General features: G+C 55.6%; 1 protein-coding gene across 3 annotated transcripts; it reads right to left on the bottom strand.

Annotated features, from left to right (window-relative positions):
* Positions 1–401: 401 nt before the first annotated feature.
* Positions 402–11,847, bottom strand: LSM14B (LSM family member 14B). 3 transcript variants are annotated; one of them, XM_040638544.1, is made up of 10 exons: positions 11,629–11,842; positions 9,910–10,073; positions 8,542–8,677; positions 7,646–7,762; positions 5,432–5,599; positions 5,098–5,175; positions 4,726–4,887; positions 4,200–4,350; positions 2,206–2,391; positions 402–1,610 (listed from the first exon to the last, which is right to left on the bottom strand). In XM_040638544.1, the coding sequence occupies exons 1-9, from the start codon at positions 11,753–11,755 to the stop codon at positions 2,220–2,222; spliced, it is 1,275 nt and encodes a 424-aa protein (XP_040494478.1). In that variant the 5' UTR covers positions 11,756–11,842; the 3' UTR covers positions 402–1,610; positions 2,206–2,219. The 3 variants fall into 3 exon arrangements, with proteins under 3 accessions (XP_040494478.1, XP_040494479.1, XP_040494480.1); XM_040638545.1 differs by lacking the exon at positions 5,098–5,175 and having other exon boundaries at positions 11,629–11,847; XM_040638546.1 differs by lacking the exon at positions 7,646–7,762 and having other exon boundaries at positions 11,629–11,836.
* Positions 11,848–12,138: the final 291 nt, after the last annotated feature.

Raw genomic sequence — 12,138 nt, 5'->3', positions numbered from 1 at the left:
GGGCTGCTTTTATGCACAGTGCTGGGGTCCAGCCCTGTAACGGGCCCTAAGGCACCGAGGACACGCCCGCCCTGGGGAGCTTGGAGGCTGTGGTAAAGCAACAGAAGGACCGCTTCTGAAGCAGGTTTATCTGTGAACTGAATTTTTAAAACTAAATTTGTGTCCCAAGTGTTTGGAAAGCAGAGCCACTCATTCCAGGAAGGTGGCCCACTGTAAAGTTGGGCTGACTCACGCCCTTTCTCCAGACCAGCCAGGTCCATCTCACTCAAAAGCAGATGTCCCCCAAGAGCCTACTAGCTTGAGGCTTGAACAACTCCTGCCTCAGGACAGGCACGTCAGACACGATGTGACTCAGGCAGCAGAATCAACAGAACTATTTACTTTCAGAGTAGAGAAGAAAAAAGTTTTAAAGGTTTGCATGTTTATTTATAATTACAATTTACATTACTCCAACAGAGCAGCCCATTGCTATGTTCTAATTCTTAGCCATTAAATCCTACAAAAATAAACCCAAGCTTTTACAGTAACTGAATCAATACAGAACTAAAACCTTTATAGCTATTTAAAGGGGTTTAGTTACCAAGGTGCTTATGTTCAACACAATGCCCTCTCCAGCAGAAGGGCGCATGCTTACACTAAAGGTCTGACCCATTTACTCATGCAACAAATTTATATTCCCCACCCACCCTCCACCCACTGTAAAACAAAAACACAACTATTTACAATTGAGAAGAAGTATGTTCTCGGTCAACCGACCTTGCAAAAAAGACTGGCTCATTTCCAAGTGGATGAGACACTGAACATTGGCCAGAGTCCAACACTGACTGGCCTGGGTCTGGGGATAGCAGGGGCAGGGCAGGAAGGATAGGGACCCCACAGTGGGGCTTGCCCTGGGCTTTGGCCCCCAACCCCGATTCCTATGGAAGCCAGGCTCCGAGCGACAGTTCCTAGCTCATGTTCAGGACCCCTTCCTAAGCCTCCAGGATTCCCCTTCTTCCCCCCACCCCCCCAACCCACCAGCCCTCAACCTTGACATCGCCACTTTGGATGTAAGGGTTGTCTGGTTTGCTTATACAACATGATCTGTGGGACACCCCACTTTCCCTGCTCTAAGGTTCCCCCCCCCCACGCTCCCATGCTGGCCCTGCCTGGCTCCTGAGACCCCACCTGAGGCCATGGGGGTGCCAGGCCAGCAGCACCAGAGGCCAGCTGGGTTACAGAGACACGCTTGGCTGCCACATTTGCCAAATGAGATTTGGTTCCACTTTAAAAAAGTCAAAGCTGTCACAAAAAAAGGTCACAAAGTGAGGATCAAGCTTTTGCTCTAGAAACCTTTTTCCAAAATACCAAAACCTTAGAATTAGGCTGTGCACAACTAAAGAGGAAAGACAGGCCAAGATACCTCAAAGAGGTTACCCACGAATACTTCCCCCCCAAACAAGTGGTTCTAACTCAGACCATGTCCAAGTTCAATTAAGTCCAAAGCATAAGTAGTAGTACGGGAATTTTCCAAACTCAGTAAACAAAGTGACCCACGTCTCCCCGCTAAGTGCAGCGTTTTCCAATATCCTCAGACACAGCTTCCGTCTCTGTGCTACTACTGCAGGCGCCTGCAGGAAGGGGACAGGACACCAAGTGAGTATGCTCACATTCCACTAGACAGCCACCCAGCATGAGCCAGGCACACAGACTCCCAGGGAGGACAGGGATGCTCAGCCCCTCTCCCACTCCAATCAGGCCCAGGCTCCCCAGACTTTGCAATCACAACCAACGATGGAAATCATCTTTGTACACATGGGGGACAGGGAGGAAGCTCTAGGTCCCACCTGGCTGGGGCAGGTCAGCACCAGGCACACCTGTAGCCCACTCACCACCCAGACCCACGGGGCACCCAAGTCACCGGGACCTTGTTAATGCAGTCTCGGAGTTCCTGCAGGCCGCGGTGGGGAGGCTGGCTTGGGACAATCTGTCATTGCTGACCACACTCTGACAACACTGGGGCCTGCCCTCCCTAGGAGCCCCCTGGGTGACTGGGAGGGTCCAGGCCCTCATTTTGGCCTGGATTCCTGGAGGCTCCCCCTCTTACTGGAAACCAGAGCCAGTCACTCCCGGCTCCTAAGCTCTTCCTGCAGAGGCTGGCTATCAGCCTCTCCCACCCTAACACCCTCCCACCAAAGGACCCAGAAGCTGCTTTCCCTCACTCACCTTGGGCTGCATCCTTACACCCTGCCAGTCCCAGCTCTGTGGGAAGTTGGGTTGCGACGGGTTGTACCGTTGCCCCTGCCCCCTCGAAATCCACCCCTGAAGCTACGGCCACGAAGAAACCTTCCTGACACCCCAAAGGTCTCTGTGTTGAGCTTCCGCTCCTCAGCCCACGTAGTCCGCCTGGAACTGAAGCACAGGCAGGTGCGTGAGACCAACGGCAGCCGCACCTGCTCACCGCTTTCTGAGCCAGGCCCCAGCCTCACACGGCCGGGGAGGAAGGAAAGACGGGCAGGCGGTGCTGTGTTGCTGGAACCAGCAGCCAGACAGCCAACACTGCAGGTGCTCCCAGCCACATTTCCAACCAGGTCTGTTTCTCACTGGACTGGGCTGCTGGGCATCAACTCTCATGCCTTTATCAACGAAGACGAGCACGTGACACTAGACAGTAAACCACAGACCTTCAGACAAGTGTTTAGTACATGAGAAGGGGGTTGGGCTGGATGGACAGGGTCTCCAAGAATGTGTCGCTAATGCTCAGGGGTAGTGGGGACATGGCACCAACACTCCACACTGCCCCAGCATCCTTTGTACTGAGGATGCGGCCAACACCTACCTTTGTAGCTCAGGAGAGGACCCTTGTCTGTTTATAGGCAGCTCACGGACCACATACCCAGCACTGAGCTCCTGTAGGCCTCACTTAAAAGAACCAGCAGCTGCACCCTTCAGCTGCCCAGGCCAACCACCCAGAGAATCATTCTGGTTCTCCCCACATCCTGTCAGCAAACCCTATCTGCTCCCCCTTCAAAGTGCATTGAGAAGCCAAGCTCTCTCCTCTACCACCACTACCACCCAATTTCCAAACACCCAGACTACTGCAAAAGCCTCTGGATGGGCCACCCAGCCTCACACTTGCCCACCTTCAGCGTGCTCGGCAGAAAGAGCAGAGGCGTCAGATGGCATAGCTCCCTGGCTCCGACCTTGACAGCTGCCCACAGCTCTCAGCACACGAGCTGGTCATCACCATGACCTACTAAGCCCCACACGCACACGTTCCCTTCATCCTGGACCGACTCTCTTGGACTGTGCTTGGGCACGCGGCAGATGCACCCTGCCTGCCTCGCCCCGGCAGCCTGTCTGCAGAAACTTCCTTCGTCCCCCCCCCCACGCTGGCTCCCAAAAACCACGTGGTAGGAGACCTCCACACTCAATTTACCATTACCCTCCCCCTGGCCCAGCCACCCCACTCCGTTCCCAGAGGCATTTCTATCCTAGACATGCATGTGTTTTTATCAGTTTTTCCCCTGCCAGGATAGAGACGGGGCAAGTAGGGACTCCCAGCTTGCTCTGAGCTGTGCCCTCGCTGCCCAGCAGCGTGTCTGGCACTCTGCGCGCAGAGCAAATGGGTCTGCATTTCCACACTGTGCCCACCCTACATACTCCGTTTACCGTCCAGCTTGTTCACACGGCAGCATCCGAGCACCAGCTGCAAGGCACTAAAAATGCACGACAGGGTCCCGAGGCTCCAGCAAGCAGATGAAAGAACACCCCGAACAAAACACTGGCCAGCTGCTACAAGCAGCAAGGGCCTCAGGCCCCTGAGGTCAACTGGGAACCAGGAGTGGGCCAGGACGAGGTGCTGCAGAGCTGAACGATGCAGCCACTCAGCTGGGGAGGGCAGTGCCGAGCACAGCCTTCACGGACAAAGGGGCCGCAAAGCCAAGACGGAAGTGGGGGCTGGACCTTGGTCAGACCCCTCAGGTGCCTGTGACTGCCAGGGTTCCCACATTGGCACCTGCTGGTATCAGCAGGACTGATGTACCCACATGGCAAAAATGTGAGTAGGATCCTAGATTGGCCCTTAACTTAGATCTGAGGCTGGTCTTCAAGACAGCATGCCCTAGCCTCAGGAGTTATGAAGCAGAACGAGGGTCTTCCGGGCAGCTCATCCAGGCCTCACAAGCCCCGGGCCCAGCGCCCTCACCCGGCCCCCTAACCTGGTCTTGAGCTCAGAGGAGATGTTGTCGAAGAAGGACTTGGACTTGTCATAGTAGCAGTTGGGCCCCAGGTGGTCTTCCTCAGCAGGAGCCTCATCACTCTGGGTCACCACTGCCGAGTCCTTCTCGTCCCCCTTCTCAGCTTTGTCATCTGCACGGAGAAGAACACACTGGGATGCCGGGAAGCAAACAAGCACCCCTCCTACCAGAGGGACCCCCGGGCAGCTGTCCTCAGGCCTCGGAAGTGCTGCAGGGGGGTTTTCAGTGTTAGCAGAATCCCCTCGATATCCTAACCAGTCCCGTCCACTCTGGGGCCACGCGGTCTGCTCGTCCTCCCCTGAGCAAGGTTTGCCTGGGGCCCCAAGGCTCCTCCTCACTCAGGAACCCCTTAGGGGCGCCGCTTCCACACTGGCCACTGGCCACTGGCCTAGCTGCCCTCCACCGCCCCCCCGCCCCAGCCTCTCCTTGACCTGCTTCTACACATACTTCTTGGTAGAGAGGGCAATTTCCGAATAACGACAAACACCTTTAAAATTCAGCTTCTTCTTAAACTCTTTGTCCAGCTCCTCTCTGTTGAACTGGGCATTGGCACTCTCAAAATCAAAGTCGCCTTCAAACTTGATTGTGTTTTCTTTGACATTCGTTGGGCGGTTTTGACCTCTGGAGCGGTTCCTTGTTCGTCTGTTCCCTGGGAGAAGAAAGGAAAGCCCCGCTGGTAAGCCACCAACCTGACATTACTCGCAGTAAGATGGATGACAAGGAGGGAATAGAGCCAGAAGCAGACACTGAGCCCCAGCACCCCCTAAAACTGTCACCCACAGAGACAAGGGGGGTGGGCAAGCAGAGCACACCTGGACAGTTGGAGGCTCCCCAGAACTCAAGTGGCAACACCTGTTACCTGATCTCCTCCTCTGAGGTCTTCTGTTCTCGTCATTCACCTGCCCTTGACTTTGCACAGCTGCCGGCTGAACTACATCTAAGGCGCAAAAGGTAAGAGTAAGGCAAGCGCCTACAAAAGCAGAGCCCAGCGATGGAAGCAGGGTGGCACCACCACGGGGGACATGCGGCAAGGGGAGGCCCTGCAAAAGCACATGGTGTTTAGGGTGGGGGCAGGGATTGGTGTTAATTAAAAAAGAAAAGAGAGAGAAGAGAGAAAGAAAAAAAACCCCAGGAAGCAGAGTGCCGCTCTGAGAACACGAAGCAAACTCCGGAGGAACGAAGTGTTCAAGTACCGCTGCTGGTCTTGCTGCTTGGCTGGGCGGGCCGCCCGTTGAGCTGCATCCCCACGGGGCCCTTGCCAGGTAACAGCTTTTTGGCGTTCAGGTTATCAACAGAACCAGTCTGGACAGCCTGCTCCACCATGGGGCTCTTGCCGACTGGGACGGATGGAAAACCAGCTCCTGAGACGGGAAGGGAATGAGGGCTTAAAACCAGAGAGGAGAAGACCTCGCACCCCTCCGGCCACTCCTTTTGGGTGGCACGCCAGGCAGTTGAAGGTAACCACCTCGAGACTCTCCCAATCCCGGCCAAGCCTCCTGGACCACCCCTCTGTGCCCAGCCAGGCAGCAACAAGGCCAGTTCATCTGGGAGCCCTGAGCCCCAGGATCCCCAAGCTAGGGAATGCCGAGGAGAGAAAAACATCCTGCCAAAAATGAACACCTCCCAGGTGGTTTAGAAACAGCTTCCAGGACGGGGAGGGCGATGCAAAAAGTAAACAAACCAAGCTTTCCAAAAATCACGTAAGCTCTAACCCCGAGGGGGCTCCTTGGGTTCCAAGATGCTGCCCAATTCACGGTCTTAGAATTTATTTCATTCCAGTCCACACTGGACAAGAACAATCCCTGTCCGGGAATTTGTCGTAAATACAGTGATCACTCTTTAAATTCTAGAACACTGTTGTTTCCGCTTGAGGAACACCACCACCAAAAAGGATGCTGTCATAAGAGCCAACTACAGAAAAGTAACACAAACACATCCGGAAGAAACGAAAGCTGCCAGGCTGGCCCTGGAGGCGGGCCTCGTGAAGTCTGTCCTACAACACTGCAGCCCCAGCCCCGGGCACCGCAGCTGCAAGCTCAGAAGCCGAGTCTCGGCGGAGGTCTCAGCAACCGCGGTGTCTCCTGAGGCAGGGAAAGGGAGAGGGCATGCCACCCACGCTGGCCCATCTCCTCCCTCCTCCCCATACATCTCAAGGTGGGGGAAGGGTGGGTGCTGGGTGGAGGTCCAGAGCTTTGACACAGAAAAACTGAGCCCTAACCACAGAGGTAACTCTGATGAGGGGCAGCCCGTCCCACGTGAAGACTGGCTCTTTCATCTTTCTTATTTCCCATGTGGCACAGACACTAAGGCAGTGACTGTAAAATACCCCTTATGACCAGCACAGACGCCGCTCGCGGTCTCACATCCCAGCACCTGCAGACGCGCTCTACTACAGGCGCCACGCTAGAGCGCCCTCCCTGGCCCGCCACCTTGCCCGGCAGGGCCTTCCCAGAGACAGTGGGATGGCTCCTGCCGCACTCTAACTCACTCTAACTCGAGGGGGCAAGACTCTCAGGCTCCCTTGCTTTTGAGAAAACCAAAGCAGTTAAACCATCTTGCCTTAAGAGCAATTTCTCACAAACAATCCAAAGAACGATGAACTAATGTAAATTTTACCCGGGAAAAAAAAAACCATTACTGCTTCTACAACTCGGACGCACTGGCATACATGCAGGAACAGAAAGCAACACGTGCAAAATAACGAACTGACAGGAGTCGCGTGCCACAGAGGAAGCTGCAGGTGCGATCTTGGACCCAGCCTCTGCAGTGGCGAGGGCAGAGCTCCCATGCTCTGACTCCAACAGCTGGGCACGTGAATCTCAGCTCTCCGATGAAATGAGAAGAACATCAAGAAAGGTCAAGAAGCCCCAAGAGGTGCCACAGCCCAACTGAGACAGGTGGTGCACACCAGCATTAACAAGCTGGTCATTAGGTCCGCACTATTCACCTGGTCAACAGCTCGAGCAAGTCTCCCAATTTTAAAGGGGCTTCACTTGAGGCCCCCTGGATGGCTGACCAATGTGGCACACACATCCCAGAACAACACGTGAGTTTCTTAGGGACACTCTCCTGTAGTCTCACCCAGTAATCTAGAACACCTTCGGGACCAGCAGAAACCGCAGGGAAAGGCTTTCTGTGCAGAGGAGAAGTTCCCATGTTTGGTAGTCTCAGTACAGGTCAAAGCAGACCCTGGGCCCCGGGAGAGTGAACAAGTGATTGGTCAGCTCTTTCCGCCCCTTCTCTCAAACTCTGCGAGTTCATTAATAAATCATGACTATGTAAGGAATCAAATGGAAGCAACTTTGACCCGCGGGCTTGGCTACAGCTACTGTCACTCTGGGCTACTGGTTTACCCCCTTGCTCTCAGGATGGCAAGACAGCATGCAGCTCTCCCAAACTGCGGTTACCCTTGGAAGTGAGCTGATGTGGCTCTGAGGACATGTCAAGCTCTGAAGCGGGCTGTGGAGATGGAGAAGAACTAGGGCTGGAAGCTGCGGCCGAGGCTGGAGGGCTCACCAGCTTCTCTAAAAGAAGACAGAGGAGAGAAGAGCAAAAGAGAAAGTACACAAATAAGTAACGAGACACTCGTCCTGCGTCCAGCAAGCTTGGAAAGAGCCAGGCAGTCTCTCGTAGGACATGTGGCTCACACAAACTTACTCTAGAAACACGGTGAGCCAGGCTGAGAAGGGCACCCACACTAGGAGCAGCAATCAAGACAACTGGATTAAAAGGTGACCCAAGAACCGGTCTACAGGGCCTGCTCACATCCCTACGCCTGAGGAGGAGCCTGCCAGCTCCAGGGTCTGAACGCATGGCAAAGCTGCGTCCAGGGCCAGGTAGACTCTCTACACGTGCGGAACAGAACCTCATTCCAGAGTTAGTTCACCTTCGGGGAAATAACTTTTGTGCAAAGCACTGACAGTACAATGATTATAATAGATAAGTGTTGATTTAACTTCCATCATTTACAGGTTTACAAACATGCTCGTAGAACTCATCTGTAATCATACATAACACTTGTTTCTTATTGAAGCAAATGTATCATGACTTCCACCCGCACCAACATTTCAAATGAATTTTGATTTGATTCATCTGTTCCAAAATTCAGAACGCTAACTCTTTTACTCTCAATTAAGTAGTTACTAAGCATTCTAACTAGTTGAAGTGGCACTGAGTAACGTACGAAGCGTGCGATACAAGCTGAATGTCACAAGAACAGAGCATCCCCGCTGTCAGGGTCTGCGGCCCCGCCTCCTGCAGGTCACAGCACGAGCAGTTTACCAGATAGAAACAGGTTACTCACCTAGACCCAAGGAAGCGGCGTACTGCTGGCTAAGCAGAGAGCTGGCAGCCAGCTGGCTGTAGGGTGGCATCCCTCTGAAGGGGCTGTAAGGCACGTGTGGCTGGAAGGAGGAGGCCGAGCCCGAGCCCAGGGAAGACTGAGCAATGAGACACACAGATGAGAGCAGCGCAAGGCCCTCCCATTACCCGCCTGGAAAGCACTGCTCAGACAAGGAAAGGCAGCCCCACGACTGGGGGACAGAGGGGACACTTCCAGGATGATCTAAGGGAGCTCAAAGCTGCCTTTCCCACATTCCATACCCAGCACTGCCTGTCCAGGTAACTCAAACCTCAATTTCCCCTAACTCAAGCCCTCCGATGACACCCCACTGTCAAGCAGTTTAGCCTCTGTATGGGTACACCATCCTCGATCTGGCCGTGCCCCAACATATGGGAGCAAAGCCAGGAGGTTCCCAGACGAGCATCCTTCCTCTGGTCCCCCTACCTTTGGGGACACTGCTGCCTGTTGCTCCCAAAAGGCCTCTTTGTCCCTAGAGGCCTGGCTTAGGTACTTGCCTCTTCTGAAGTCCCTGAGAACTATTCCTGCAAACCTTTCATGAATCTGGCCCCGGGGCTCCTCCACATATTCCCAGAACCCCCACGCATGCTCCTATCTTCTAGGGAGCGCCTCCCATAGTATGAACCTCAGAGGAGCCAGGGAATAGTTAAATTTTAAGTCAAGAGAATATCAACCTAGGCTCCCTGGTAATCCTAGGCAAATTATACCTTATTAGGAGCGCCTGGGTGGCTCACTCTGTTAAGCAACTGCCTTCTGCTCAGGTCATCATCTGGGTCCTGGGATCTGCCCCTGATCTGGCTCCCTGCTCAGCAAAGAGTCTGTTTCTCCCTCTCCCCACCACCCACCCCACCTCCGTGCTCTCTCCCAAATAAATAAAATCTTTAAAAATTACATAAAAATGCTTAAAGAGTCATGCCTTAATGCAGCAGACAGGTGTATGGTGTGGGAATTGCAAATTCAGTGTCCCACAACACTGGAATTTAAAATCTGGACAGTGTCAAGAGAGCAAGTCTTGCTGTCCCAACCCAAATCTTCAGACATACCCAATTCCCCAAACACCCCAGGCAAGACTAGAACACCACCCTCTCCTAACACAAACGGAGAGTCTCACTCCACAGCACACGCTACCGCAGGCTGAGGTTAAGACCTTTCGGAGGAACACCAACAGCCTAGACAGAAATTAAACCACTTTTCACTAAAAGGCTATTCCTCGAGTTGAGCACTCCCGCCGAACAGATGACACCAAGTTCCACTTGGACACCAGCACCTCTCAGAAACCATGCCCCCCACAAAGCAGAGTGACACACTTACCTGAACAATAGCAGGATCCTGAGGGAGTGTGTGCTGAGCTTTCGGAGGTTCACACACGGTAATATCTTTGATATCACTTCCCCGGAAAATGATGTATTCATAGATTTCCTCTCTGGGGGGGGCCGGCCTATCTGTGGGACGGTCTTCAGTACCAAAAGACCTCACTTCGGAGTTGAGAAAAAGAAGTGTTAGGTTATCGTCCTCTGCCAAGGGCGTTCCATCCATCCTCTCCGTGGCAGTTCTGAAGCATTCCATGACTGGCCCTGCCCCGCACACCATCCACAGCACAGCACCCACGTTCCACCTTCCAACAACTACCCCACCCCCCAATTTCCAGTGGACAATACCTACAAGACCCCAGCTGGCAATGCTCCAAAAGGTTCTAGGTCACAAAGACAAGTTAGCGACATCGGAGCCCGACAGCTGTTTTTTGCCTGAAACCTCACCCCACATCGTCACCCCTGGGAGTCTGTTTTGCTAGGAGAGAAGCCTGGAGGTTGTTACCCTCACCCTCCCACAACCTGCCTGGGGAGGAGCTATCTATCACAAAACATCGGGAGAAGTGGGCCCAGGACCTGGACCCACAGCACCAGCTTGTGTGTGCCCGAAGGCCTTCTTGGGGGTGTGGACCCTTAGCAGCAGGGATTAAGGTCTCTCCAAGTCTGTCCTTCAGTCTCTGGGGCAGAGCTGGGCTTGAAGCAACCTCTATCTCATCTGAGCACAACTCCTACTAGGGACCAGAGACTCTGGGCCTCAGTTTCTCTGATGGGGATCTCATGCCAAACATACTCAGGTGCCAAGAGTACACGTCAGCACATGCCCTTATCTGGAATCCTGAATTCTCCCCTGGAGCAGTGCAATCTGTCTACCCTAGAACTTGGAGCGCTACCTTTAGGACATATGCCCAGAGTGTGGAATGACAGCGTCCTGAAGGCCTGCAGCTCTCTCTGAAAGAAGAATCATGCAAGCCGAGTCCTAACCCTTAAAGGCCTAACAAGACCCATCACACAAACAGGGTTTCTGCAGACCTGGCTGCACTCAGCACTTCTAAGAGGCAAGGGAAGGACACTCGCCATCTTCCCTGGAGGATGAAGACAAAGAAACTTTGGAGCCACCTCCTGCCTCAACAAGCTGGGGAAAGATTCTGGACTCCTCTAGAGCCACAATACAGCCTTCTTCCCCTAAGTCTCCGGGGGGCGTCGGTGTGGCCACAACGTCTGCATCAGGGCAGGAGAGCGCTTTAAGCAGGGGCACCTAGGGGCCGACCGAAGCTCCCATCCTGGCAGGAGGTTCCATTAAGACGTGGTATTTATTCAGGCTCAAGGCCCCAGCTGCTTAATAGGTTCCAGAAGGGCTTGCAGGAGTCGTGTTCTGGGGAGGCCCCGGGGAGCCTCAGGCCCCTCGCCCCGCCCCTCCTCCGCAGGGACCCGGCTCTCCGCGCCCGCCTGGCTACACCGGCCCCCCACCTGCAGAGGTGGGCTGCGCGGGGGAGGGGGCGGCGCGGCGGGAGCCGGACCCGCCCCCACCTCCCCTCCCCTCCATCGGGCTGGGCGGGCCGGCCGCGCACAATAAGCCGCTGCCGTGCTGGGGGAGACCATTGTGCCGGCCGGGCCCCGCGGGGGTGGGGAGGCGGGCGGGGGGCGCCGCGGGGGGCGGGGAGCGGCCGCGGCTGTTGGCGGGCGGGGGCCGGGGCGGTTGGGGCGGCCGCGGGGCCGCTACCTTTGGCGAGCGCCACGGTGGAGTTGTCCGTGTCGATGGTGTAGAGGATGCCCTCGTAGCGGATCTGCGCCTTGGAGATGAGGCTGATCTTGCTGCCCAGGTACGGGGTGCCCGAGGAGCCGCTCATGGCGGCGGCCGCCCGGCTGGGCCTGGCCCGCTCGCCTCCGCGCGGTTGCCTCGCCGCCGCCGCCGCCCGCTCCTCCGCCTCTGCGCCTCCTTACCGCCGCCCGACAGGCCTGCGCTGGGACCAGCGAGCAAGCGGCGGCGCGCGGCCGGGGGCTCTGAGGAGAGCGCGGGGGAGGAGGGGCCGCAGCAGCCACATCCGGGGCCTCGCGCCGCCACGCCCCGCCCCCGCACGCTCGGCACCCATTGGCTCTCCGCGCCGGCCTCCCTTTAAATATGGCCGCGCCGCGGGCCTAGGGGCGGGCCCGCGCTCCACGCCTGCGCAGCCCCCGCCGCGGGCCCGGGCGGGCTTTCCCCGGCTCTCCGCCCCCTCCTCAGCCAACTCCC

The sequence above is a fragment of the Ursus maritimus genome, unplaced genomic scaffold, assembly GCF_017311325.1.
Source record: "Ursus maritimus isolate PB19 unplaced genomic scaffold, ASM1731132v1 scaffold_22, whole genome shotgun sequence".
Lineage (NCBI taxonomy): Eukaryota > Metazoa > Chordata > Mammalia > Carnivora > Ursidae > Ursus > Ursus maritimus.
This window is presented reverse-complemented; position numbering and strand designations above follow the sequence as displayed.

Coding starts and splice junctions, on each gene's coding strand:
- LSM14B (XM_040638544.1), bottom strand. CDS start 11,755: ATGAGCGGCTCCTCGGGCACCCCGTACCTGGGCAGCAAGATCAGCCTC. Junction 5,176..5,431: donor AAGCAGCAAGACCAGCAGCG/GTACTTGAACAC, acceptor TTTGCGCCTTAG/ATGTAGTTCAGCCGGCAGCT. Junction 4,351..4,725: donor GAAGAAGCTGAATTTTAAAG/GTGTTTGTCGTT, acceptor TTCTCCGTGCAG/ATGACAAAGCTGAGAAGGGG.